At 36.5% G+C, this 12,874-nt stretch overlaps 1 protein-coding gene across 3 annotated transcripts in view; it reads right to left on the reverse strand.

The window, feature by feature from the left end:
• Positions 1-12,874, reverse strand: part of Wdr70 (WD repeat domain 70) — a 312,490-nt gene that overhangs the window by 28,469 nt on the left and 271,147 nt on the right. For all 3 annotated transcript variants that reach the window (XM_074077580.1, XM_074077579.1, XM_074077581.1), the window contains one exon: positions 1,280-1,380. In XM_074077580.1, coding sequence (XP_073933681.1) covers positions 1,280-1,380 — 101 coding nt within the window. The remainder of the gene's footprint in view (positions 1-1,279; positions 1,381-12,874) is intronic.

The following is a 12,874-nucleotide window of genomic DNA, read 5'->3' on the forward strand; positions in this document are numbered from 1 at the left end:
AAGAAATAACAAAATTTAACCAGCCTTTTCACTTAAAAGTCATAGGGTTCAAATTTTAGTTTATGTCTTAGATGAAAGTAACCTGTGGTATATCCACAGCTTAAATACAAGAGTGCAAGTGTCTGGAATGGAGTGGAATGGAGTGTTCTCAAGGGGCTATAGCCGAGAATGTGTGGTACTAACCATAAGTATGCTTAGAACATTTTAATTCTCCTTAGCAAATGCTGAGCTACCTATTTCAGAAGAAGCAAATATAAATAAGCAAATTTCTTACAGATTCCAAGTAAAGATAGCACCCTTCTAAAGGGGGGCTTATCAAAGAAGGTTCATAATTTTCTTTAGTGAAACAGACTTCCTTTCATGCTAATTCATAAGCATTTTAAATTTCTTTGTTAAAAAAACAAACAGAATCCAATTTATTCTTAAAAAAAAAAAAACCCATAATACATAACCTTATTTTATAGGGAGGGGTTTCAACCCTATTTAGTCCAAAAGGGTCTGAAGGAAGACAGTGATGTCTGCTTCTATTTAGAGCAAAATTGTGGTCAGTGAATATTCATTAACAGAGGATGGTTTTCCTTTCCTCAGAAAGGATGAGACCTCAAAACAGGTATAGAGGGAACCCCCACTGAATTTAGCATGTGAACTTTAAGTATACCTTAAGAGAGAGAAACAAGATCATCCTTTCTGAGGTTGTGACACATCTGCCCTTGTGCCAAGGAAAATGGAAATAACTGAGGAACTAAGTCTCTCATGAACTTTCCAGACCATGGGAATAATTGATATGCTTTCATTTGATATTTGGTGGGCATGTGCTATCCCTTTCTGCTGGCAGAGCTAATCTTGCCAAGTATCCAAATCAGTAACTGCTCAAAGCCAAAAAGAAAGGTACCAAAATGAACAAGAACAAGAGTTTTCATTTCCTGTAAGTGGTTGGTTCTCTGCTTTGTTAATCCCTCACATGTATCACTGCTAATGCCACTGTCCAGGGTGGTATGCAAAATGAGCAAGACTTTTTCCCCCCTTGCACTCAACATTTCAACTAAAGAACTGCAAATCCCCAGGAAACTTTCACTTTGAATTCAGTATAGATCAAGGGTGATATCTAAATCCTCTTTAAAGCACAATACCAGGAGTTTGCGGCTTTACTCTGTGCCAGCTGCATTTTCTAAAAGGGTGGATCCCCATCAAAGGGGAAAATAAATAAAAGCAGGGGCGAAACAAAGCCCTCCCCCCAGTTGTTGTCATCCATCTAAAACAGGCAATACTTATGAAATACCTCTGACTCTTGTTGGGGTCATAATAGACTTTTGCTAATCCATTTCCAGTTCCAACCATGATCTGGTTCAGCTTTGGATGCCACAGGCAGCGAACTACACTCTGAAAAGTAAAGGAATGCAAGTTAACTAAACAGGCCAAATAAAAATGAGAAATAAATCCTGTTGGTACTTTATGACAAGTTTACTAAATCAAATATCATCCAAATAGTAACATGTAACTTTTCAGACATTTTCTTCTAAATCGTAAGGTTATATTCTTGAGATTGAGTTCCATTCCACCACTTACTATCCATGCGAAACTCTAAAAATAAAAAAGATGTTTCCTTTGACATGAGCCCCTAATCCTGACAGCCTTGAATTTACAAAATTAGGTGGTCCAGCTCCATTACTATGTGAGGTTGGCATTGTGGCATGCTGAATTCATATAATGCAGTCGTGCTTACCACCAAAGCAGATTTAGATTTTAATGCTTCATGCTTTTACACACATACAATATGTCCCTCTGGGCTGCAGATTGAGGCCAGATGGTTATTGTTTTAGTTCACAAAGATCCAAGTCTCATTAAGCTTTCTCAGAAAGAATACATTTTGATAGGCAGTTAATCATATCTTCCTATCTATGAGATAAAAAGGCAAGGCAATGGCAGAAGTGAAGCAAAAAAACAATATAGAAACTTGATATTAACCTGAATGAAAAGCTGTTTAAGAGAAAGTCTATTAGAAGCTATGATCCTCTGCATTCATCTCCGGTGAAGTGATGTTCTTGGGTTATAAAGAACCCCAAGCTCTGAGTTCTAAAAACTTGCTTTTAATTTTTTGTCTGCAGTAAGAGGACAGAGGTGGGAAGGATATCATGAACAGAATTAAAATGAAACATAATAAAGCAAACTGTAGTAGGCAGATATACCCTGCACTAGGCTGTACAAAACTCACTCTGATAGAGCAAGAAATAAGTTTATTAATAACTGGTAACTTGCCAAGCTATGTATGAGGATTAAAGGGGGAAAGGAGTACAATTAGATGTTCCCATTTTATAGTTCTAATAGTGAAATGAAAATAATGGAATTTCTGTCTTCTAAATCTACCTTGGGCTGATCTTCTTTGTCTTTAACTATGTCAACCTTTCATTATAGACTATCTGGGAATCTCAGATCTCTTTTGATAGAACTTCTGACTTTCATCTGACTGGCAAAAATGTTGTAAGTTAAATAGATACAAATCCTTCTCTGAGTTTCCAGAAAAACTAAGGAGAAAGCTAAAAAGATCTTACAAGACTTCTAATCCATATCTGACAATACTTTGGAAGACTGGTTCATAACCTGTGCCAATTAGAGGGTTTCCATTTTCCCCATTTGTGGGGGGAGAATTAAGTTGAAAGGGCAGGTTTTTGTAATTTTAGGTTTTCTTTCCACAATTTTCCTTAAATCGATGGTGCCTGACACCCAATAACTGCTAGCAAGTGCTAAAAGATAATAAAACACACAGTAGTGAGTAACTACTAACAGAAAAAAAACTTGAAAATAATGAATTACACTTAATTTGACAGGTTTTTTTTTTGATTGCTGCTACTTTGTGCATATGTTCATGGAACTTACTTTATGATGCATATGTATCAAAAACAATTTTTCTCCTAATAAAACTGCTCCTGGTTGATAAGATGAATTAAGTATAACAATGGTTTATGGTCTGTAATGTGAAGCTTGACTTCCAGGTGCTTTGCCACTGAAATTAATTTTGAGAACCATGCCTAGACCACCGGAAATTTTCTGATGGTCATAGCCAGGTATATGGAAACATGAGGAGAGTCACAGACATAACTTTCTAACGTCATGCTTGTGTAACCCTATCTAGAATAAGTTCAGCTGAGCTAAGACTCATCTCTTTCAGTCTTTACTTAAATGTCATCACTACTTAGACCACCCTATTTTAAACTGTGCCCCTCAACTTTTCTTACTCTGTATTTCTTTTGTTCTTTTTTTTATAGCATATAACACCTTTTAACATAATCTGTAATTTGTTTATTCATTATGCTTATTGTCTGGCTCCCATGCTAGAATTTATGTTCCATGGCAAGACTTCTGAGTTAGTTTTGTTTGGCTGTGTATCCCAAGTGCCTAGGTTAGTATGTGGTACTCAGTAAATGTTGCTAAAGAAATGAATTAAAAGCTATGCCTAAGTGGATTTCTTTGGTAGGTAGAGTTTTCAAGTTAAAATCATTACTCTCCATGAGGAAAAAACTGATTTTTCCATATCATTATTACACACAGGAATCCTACAAATGCAGCTGGATTATTTTCTTCCTTATGTGGTCTTGGAGACAGGGGATATGCATGAAACAGAGAGTAAGCAAAAAATGAGAGGGGCTTTCAAGTGCCTTGGGAAACCTTAGTCACTTACAAATGGCCCCAGGACAATCTTAAGGACATGGTATTAGAGTTATTTGTCTTCCTTGGTTCTCTACAGGTCTGGCTAAACAGTCTAAGATTACTGGTTCTCAAATATGTTTTCAAGTGAGCAGGGTGCAGAATTGGAAAAGATCCACAATGTAGGCCTGATAAATTCCAAGACACCCAGCCAAATAGGCAGTTTCCAGGGGCAGCAGGTTACTGTTACTCTCTCCCTCTACGCTGCGGGTGTAAATGTTAGAGAGAGGCAACTGCTCAGGCCAACAGACCAACATCTGATTGCTTTCCAGGGAGTCCAAGGGCACTGCACCTCTATTCCTTTATCTTCCAGAGCTCCAAGATACACCACACATGACTGCTCAGCAGAAGCTCTTAGAAGAAAGCGTATTTAATCCTCTTTTCATGCCAAAGCAGGGAGAGGCAAATAAGACCCCATGAACTAAACAGTCATTCCAGAGATCTGTCCACTGTGGCAATGAGTCACTGAAGGAGCCAATGAGGGGCCTGTGAGCAGTCTAACTTAGGCAAAGGATACTTATGGTTCAATTACCCTAAGACTGGCTATTAATCAAATACTACAGGAATTCCAAAACACAGAATGAAGAAACAGAATTCAAAGTCAAAGGTGGGTGGGCCTTTTTGTTTATTAATATTTATTGTGTGTGTTTAGCTAACCTTTGTAAACTTTGCAGCTAATGCGGCTCCACACTTTGTCCTGTCAAGGAAATGCATCTTATAGCAGAGAGCTGGCCATCTGCCAAACCAAACAATCCCTGAGACAGCGGCAGGGCTGGGGAGCTAGCAGAGCTACCATGCTGCTAACTTGTCAAACATACATATTGGGCTTTGCTTAACAACAATGGACACGTGCCTGCTAGGTGCCTAAGGAACTATCAGAAGACAGATGAGCTATAAATATGTAGAGAGACTGCAATCACTTAATCAACCAAAGCAGCCCAAATTCCTTTACCCTCTTCTTGGATAGGTGCTTCCTTGGCAACACACTCAGATCTACAGATTTACTGAGCAATGCAGCAAGTGAAGAGTAGGGAGCACATTTGAATCAAAGGATCAAAGGAGAACATCAAGACATGAGAGCCACAAGCTCAAAGAAAAAACCCTTGCCTTGTATCATGAGATTCAAATGGCAGAAGGCCACTGCAGTACAAAGAACTAGATTCTGAAATTAGCATACATATTTTAATAAGCCAATTTGCTTAATTAAATTTATTAATTGTTTTATTCTTACACTAATCTACTTCATCTTACCAAAACATGTGGGTCCACTAATGCTTCCATTAGCTGCCAAAACTAAAATTCATTTTGGCACAAAATCAGTGTTATTTTTTAAAGTAAAACCCACTCTCATTTTAGCCTTAGAATTTGGCAGTGCATAGTAATCACAAACTTCCCCCAAAGTACTTAAGCTCTAACAGCAGCCACTAAGAGACAATAACCAGGATTGGAGACCATAAGTAAGATGACCAAAAGGAATTACAAGACCTTCCTCCCTGAAGAGACCAGAGGATAAAGGGTGGAGGCAGAAAGAGAGCTCTGTGTTCAACCAACAGTGTCAAAGTACCAAAACAGGAATTTTGAAATTACCCCTTGGCAAAGTGAAATGGCCAAAAAAAATCCCAAATAATTTCTTTCTTTTGTTCTTTTGGTTTACTTTAAGTGAAACCATGGAAGCAAATAAGGAAGGCTAGGCGCCAATGGCTCAGAACTGTAACCTTAGCTACTCAGGAGGCAGAGATCAGGACTGTGATTTGAAGCCAGCCCAGGCAAACAGTTTGTGAGACCCTATCTAGAAGAAACCCAATCACAAAAAAGGCCTGGTAGAGTGGCTCAAGGTATTGTCCCTGAGTTCAAATCCCATTACTGCAAAAATTAAACAAACAAACAGGAGGAATTGGGAACCAAAGAGAGAAATGGACTTATATTTTAGGACATGGTAGAAAGAGAACTATTCAGCATCTGGAGTTTTATATTTTTAATGTAGTTGAATCTTCACAACAGTACTACAAAGTTACTAATCTTATTCCATTTTAAATATGAAGAACTTCAGACTGTAGGAGGGTAACTTTCCCAAGGTTATACAGAGGTGGGACAGGTAGGCAAATTTCTCCATCTCCATTGTTCATTCCCTTATACTACTTAACCATTCAAAGCCCTATTTTGAAAGATGGGGAGGAAAGGAATGTGACACAGGTTACTCCAGAGGCACCTGCACACCCATGTTTATTGCAACGCTATTCACAATAGCCAAGTTATGGAAACAGCCAAGATGCCTCAGTATTGATGAATGAATAAAGAAAATGTGGTATTTATACACAATGGAATTCTACTCACCCATGAAGAAGAATGAAATCTTATCATTCACAAGTAAATGGATGGAACTGGAGAACTTCATTCTGAGTGAGGTTGGCCAGGCTCAGAAGACCAAAAATTGTATGTTCTTCCTCATATGCGGACTTTAGGTCAAGGGCAAATACAACGATGTGATTGGACCATGGTCACATGATAAGGCGAGAGCACACAAGGGAGGTATGAGGATAGGTAAGAAACCCAAAAAACATGATAGTATTTGATGCCCTCAATGCAAAGGAACTAATGCAGAAACTTTAAAGCGACAGAGGTCAATAGGAGAAGGGGACCAGGAACTAGAGCAAAGGTCAGTTAGAGATGAATCAACTTAGAATGTAACACATTTGTACATGGAAGCAAAGCTAGAAATCTTCAGGTATAGCTATCCTTATCTCAACTTAGGTCATTCTTATTACTGCTTATATTCTCTCTTCAACAAAATTAGAAATAAGGGCAGAACAGTTTCTACCTGGAAGTGACGGGGGGGGGGGAGGGAAGGAGTGGGGGGCAAGGGGGGAGAAATGACCTAAACATTGTATGCACATATGAATAAACCAAAAAAAAAAAAGAAAGATGGGGAGGAAGAGAGACAGGAAAAATTTTAATCATTTCTAAACTCACCTAGCCCAGATGCAGAAACCTCAGCAAGTTTATATTAAAAAGCAATAGGAGCTGGGGATGTGGCTCAGTAGCACAGCACTTGCCTAGCATTTGAAAGGCCCTAGGTTTGATCCCTAGCATGGCAAGGAAAAAAAAAAAAAAGCAGATGTTATCACTAAAACTGTAAGAGAAAAGCCCACTAGTTCCCAGTTCACAAATGTTACTATAAAAGAAATCAATGCCTGTGGAACATCTTAGGTGTCAGTAATGTGCATATCCAAACACTACCCTTTTTCTACTTCACATGTGAAAAGAAGCCCAACATCCTTCATAATTTTATGTCTTAAATATGATTATGCTGAAACACCATTTCCTGATCCTTTCCAGCTGCTGACCTACACTGTAAACCAAACTCCATCTGGTTTTTTCATGTTTGGTTTCTGTCATATCATACAAGAATGGATAAGTTAATCCAGAGATTCCTTGAGAACAAGCAATATCAAAATTTTTAACTCAAAAACCTGACAACTGTCCATGAAGAAGACTATCACACAAGTTTGTACAGAAAGAGCTTTAGAATTATGGACATCCGCAGGACTGCCCAACACATTTGAATAGCCATGTGTATTGGTTTACAAGGCTAAGAACACAGATCAAGATGTGAATCTAAAACAACTAAAAAGAGGCATAGAAAAACAGGAAGGTACTCAGAAAGAACTCTCTTCAGATTCTTACAAGTCCAAGACTTACTTCACAGAGAATGGAAAATTGTTTCCTACATTGAAATATTGGACCAGAGAGGTAGAAGAGTTAGGTGAGAATTATTTCAACTTTTCAGGTTACTTGTCCTATATTCATTCCTTCCATTCTCTTTCAAAGACTTGCTTCTCCCAAACTTGAGATGCCTTTGCAACATGCATGAGCCAGAGTGCTCAGTCTCATCCCTTTAAGTTCAAGGAGGCAAATCTGGTAAGCCTCAGTCTCCAATAAATAACACTTCTCAACACCCATCTGATTCTCACGGAGACATCCCCTGAATGGAAGAGAGTGAAGGGATGCATTTCTGTACATGTCTAAGTGAGCACACACTTATCTTTCATTCCTCTCTACATTTCTCCAAGAAAGCCATGCCATGGGTCAGACTTGTAGCAGTTTCATTTTTGCTGGAAATCTTCTTCCTTTTGATTCAAATAAATCTTTCACTAATAAGCTAGACAGAAGTCCCATCATGACAAGAAAACTAGCCAGAACAATTTTTTATATATATTTAAAAGTTGGTACAGAAAAACCAAGAAAGGAAATATTGTTCTATATCTGCCATAAATAATTGGTATAGATGCATGGATTATCCTTTTTAAAATTGGTATCTAGTTATCAAGTTAATTCCCATCAAACCCATGGAAAATGTACTTATTAAGATCAATTGACTTATAGTCTCTGCCCTAAAATTAAGGTAACCCATTAAAGCAGCAAAAATCTGGAACCTGGTAGTTGTCCTTGGCACTAAATAAATCACATCTGTATCTGATAATAAACGTGCTTGAAGAATTTCATCAGGAAAAAAGTTCTCAGAGAAAATAACAGGTCTCTTGGGTAAAAAAATTAAATACAATTTTCCTCATCTAATTCAAAAGACTAAATATTAGTGTGCTATAATACTGTTACTGAAGAATTTATGAAGGTAAAGAAAGCACAAATAATGACTAAAGGAAGAGTAATGGTAATTACTCTCAGTAATAATAGTCTGGGAGCAGGAAACAAACAGGAGGCAGAGCTAGAGTCCACAGAGTGAATGACATGGTGGGTCTGCAAGGCTCAGAGATCAGAGCCCCCACACAGGGGATCCACTTAGAGGAGCGGAGTTTCCCAGAAGCGGGCACAGGTATGCCAAGACATGGAGACCTCAGGCCTGAGTGGTGCTTGGAACACTTGAGCTATAGATTCACTTCCAGCAGAAAAGCACCAAATCTATAGATATCACATATTACTATTTATTGTGGAAACTAGGTTGTGAAAAGGCTTGGGAAAGACTACCTATGCTATCTCTCCCAATCTAATCTAATCTAAAAGGATCCAGGCCCTTTACCTTTATTTATCAAAGGTTAGAGAAGGGCATAAAGATAATATTCACCAATCCTTTGTTTATATGAAAAAAACATAAGCAAGCAAAACTTATTTAATCCCTAAGTACTAGATAAGAAATATATGTGATTAGATCTTAGAAATTATCAAGTATATAAAACTAAAAAAAAAATACAGGAAAAGTTGAATCTTCCTGTATAGATGACCTGTATGGGACATGCAAATCATTATTTATCTTAAAATAGTACAGGTAAAGATGTTTTAAATGTCATATTCTTTTATTTAGCCTTTTGGGGGGTCTCAAAAACTCCTCCTCCCACAAGACTATTATCTATTACTACAGAATGGGAAAACATTATCCTGGGATATGTTAATTATAGACCTCTTTCTTCCCCCACACTATGTAAAATTGTTAAAGTTTGGCGAGAGTTCTGATAGAACAGCTGGAAAACTTGTTACCAAAGATCATTCATCAGATTCAGGTTGGGAAAAGAAAACAGTCAGAAAATTCTGTAAGACACAGTCTCTTCCTTACTTGGCCCATCAGTGAGTGCAATGTGGTGCTGGGGTTAGATAACAGAGCACTAGTCATTATGGTACTACATGCCTACACATTATGTAAAGAATAGTGTGTCATTTCTGAACATTTTTAAACATCTATAAAGCCAAGATTGCCCCCCACTCTGATATTTTATAGAGGAGTTAAGTATGTTTGACCCTCAGGATTATATTATCCAGTGACTGATTCTTCATCCAGTTTTGCCATTCACAGCCAACATGTCTATACAAGGAAATATACATAAGTTTAAATACTTAGTAAATAAAATAAATTCTTGCATATAGAAAGGAATAAAAAGTTTCTATTTAATGCAAAGAGAAGCACTAGATAGTTTTGAAGGACTAGAAAATATTAATTTGTAAATGCTGACACTAGTAAGTAACATAATAAGCAGTTTTAATATAGTTTTTATTGATTATTGAAGGGATGAACCAATTTGGGTTATAATACACATATACATGGAAATACCATAATGAAACTCCCCATATAGCTATCTTAAACAAACAAAAATGTCTTTTTAAAATTATTTATTTTTAAAAATTTTGGTTAGTATATAATTCTTGTATAGGGGGGATTCATAGTGACACTTCTGATTAGGCTTATATTATATGTTAGTTACATTGCCCCCATCGTCTCTCCCCCTTAACCCCCTCCTTGCCCCACTTAAAGCAATCGCAAGATGTTTCTTTGTTCTATTTCATATAGGTGTATGAAGTCCATTAGCCATATACCCCCACTTTAATCTCTTTCATTCACCCTCCTCCCTCCCACTAGTACCCCCTCACACACACTGTACCTATTTTATAGTCCTGTTTTTCATTGTTAATATTTAAATTGATGTCAAAGGGGTTTCTCAATGTATCCCCACTGTAGGTATACTTTACTTTGGTCCATTCAACACCTTCCATTACTCTCCCTTACCCCTCTCTTCCTATCCCCCTTATTCAACAGCTTTCAATACACATTCTTAAATCATCTACCTTCACAGATGTAATGTTTTTATGATGTTACTGATGCTCTATTATTCTCTTTTCCTTTCCCTTAAAAATGTCTTTTTTTAAAAAATTGAGGACAGAAGGTAAAAGAGGTCCTGTCTGGGAATTGGTACCAATGGGAGTGGGGAGGATATAAGGAAAGGGTGTAGGAGGGTGACTATGGTAGAAGTATTATGCACTCATATATAAAAATGAAAAAATGAGACCTGTTGAAATTATTCTAAGAGTAGGGGAGGGGAGACAAAGGAGAATGACAGAGGGGGTAATTTAACTAAGATATATTGTAAGTACTTTTGTAAATATCACAATATACCCCCAGTACAACAATAATATGACAATAAGAAAACAAAACAAAAAAAATTAGTTAAAAATAAAATCTCTGAGAAAAAAAGAAAGTTAATAAATTATTAAACTGGACAAGCGCCCTCTTTGGTTCTCATTTTTTTTGCTCATGAAGCTTGAGACAGCATGTGACTGGCCCTTCAACTCATATTGCAACTTCCAAATTGAGATTATTGTCAAATAGGTGAATGCAGGAAAAGACACCACAATATTGATTTTAAATCTGGATTCCTAGAATAAACATTATTTCAAAGGAGAGAATACTGAATAGAGAATCTCAATAAAGAAATTTGAATACAGCACCTGAATTAAGTGTCTATTTGTTAAAAGAAAATTTTATAAAGCTGTTCTTTTAAGAGAGACTGGAGATAAATGGTTACGATAAACATAACAGCATTTGTTGCCTATTACAAGAAAGGATAATGATTAGGCTTTAAACAGTGTCAAAGTCCAACAAATGATTTTTACTTTGAAGCACAGCATGTGTCACAAAATAGACCACATTAATAATAATGAAAACAAATTCTATTCATTAGAGTTTAAATTGACAATATTTTGCACATCTGCAGTAAATGTGGGTTTCTTCCACTGAACTCAAAACACAGCTATTTTTAGTAAGTGTGAAAAAGAATCTAAAGTTTTAAAGAAGCAGACAAAATAAAATGTGCATTTCTTTCATCAAATCTAAAAGAAAATATATTTATGCTTTGAAATTTCCAATTAATTTTTTTAAATACTAATAAAAAAAAGAACATAATGAAAGTCCCAAAAAGAAAATTTTAGAATAAAAATACAATAAAGAGTAAAGCAAGATCAACAAAGACATTTTCACCAAATATCTACTATATGCCATGTATTGTACTAAGCATTAGGGATAAGATGCCCTTACCACACACACACTACCTTCAGCCCCAGGAGGCCCTTACTCCAATTTGTTCACTGGATAATCTAGAATGTCTGAGAAGAGAGTATCACAAATAACAGAAGTGCTGAGAAAATATCCACAAGGAAATGCTTTTTTAAAAAAGAACAAAAGAGTAAATTTGATTCACTTAGACAAGAGAAGACTGAACAGCAACTTTATAATCTTCAAGGAAACAGAGGATGTTGACCAGCTGTTCTCCAAGTCCATGAGGACTAGAGTAAAGGATGTGGGCTCTGAACATGAGAATGTGAGATTAAAGTAAAGAAAATAAGTGAATTCTTTAGAGAGGTTTTGTAAAATCTTCTGTTAAAATAAATCTAATTTTTGTACAGGAGAGTTAAGTCATAGTTCCCACGTAGACAAAGAGATGAACTCCAGAAAACAGTATTGAGAAACTGTGCAAAGTATGCCTGATACCAGGTGGCACTTAAGCAAAACCCAGTAGCTCTGCCTGTGGCATGTGTCAAAGAACAAAACACCAGAGCAAGAGAGGTGACTCACACTAGGATCAATGACATTATTTTACTTCCTATCATGTGAATGTTCCTTCAATTGTGCAGCTAATGTAGAGCCTTCCTCTTAGACACAATCAGCTGAAATTTGTACTGTTTTATCCTGTGTTTTCCATTACCACTGTTAACTTTTTTAGCATAAAAAAGTTCCTGGTTGGTTGTGGGTAAGGGGAAACACATTCCAGTCTTTCCCTCTGAATGTAGTTATAAAACCTGGACAGGAGGCACAGTGTACTCTCTGAAAAGCAAAAGCAGTAGGTGGAACTGGGAAGATGTCTAGAATGCAAAGACATCATCACTAAAGGAAAAGTGAGTTTACCATTTCCCCAACTCTGTTCTCCCATGAAAATAAAAATAATATCTGTGACGAACAAATTATCAAAGTTTTAAATAAAGACAGGATCAATCCAACTAAATTTTCCTTTTGCACCTCAGGTTCTAATACAGTGGCACAGTATTGTTAGTGATTCCATTTTTATTTAAAATTTTAGTATTTTATTCATCATGAATTAGTTGCACTAATTTAGGTTTTTGTTTTTAGTAATGTTGCATTAAAACATTTTATCTTGATTATTGAGTTTTTCTGAGCAAAGGACAGCCAGGTCAATTTTACAGTATATATTTTTAAAAAACAATAAAACAGAATCAGCACTATGATAGTTCATGTTATTTTCCTTCCTAAAAATTTTTAAGACTTGATAAGACAGATATTGACAGCTAAAACACAAGGAAATTAGTGATTTCTCTTCTCTCTACCCTCTTGTGCCTACACATGAACATTTGACTGTATTCCTCAAATCCTGAGTAC

This window comes from Castor canadensis, chromosome 6, assembly GCF_047511655.1.
Source record: "Castor canadensis chromosome 6, mCasCan1.hap1v2, whole genome shotgun sequence".
Lineage (NCBI taxonomy): Eukaryota > Metazoa > Chordata > Mammalia > Rodentia > Castoridae > Castor > Castor canadensis.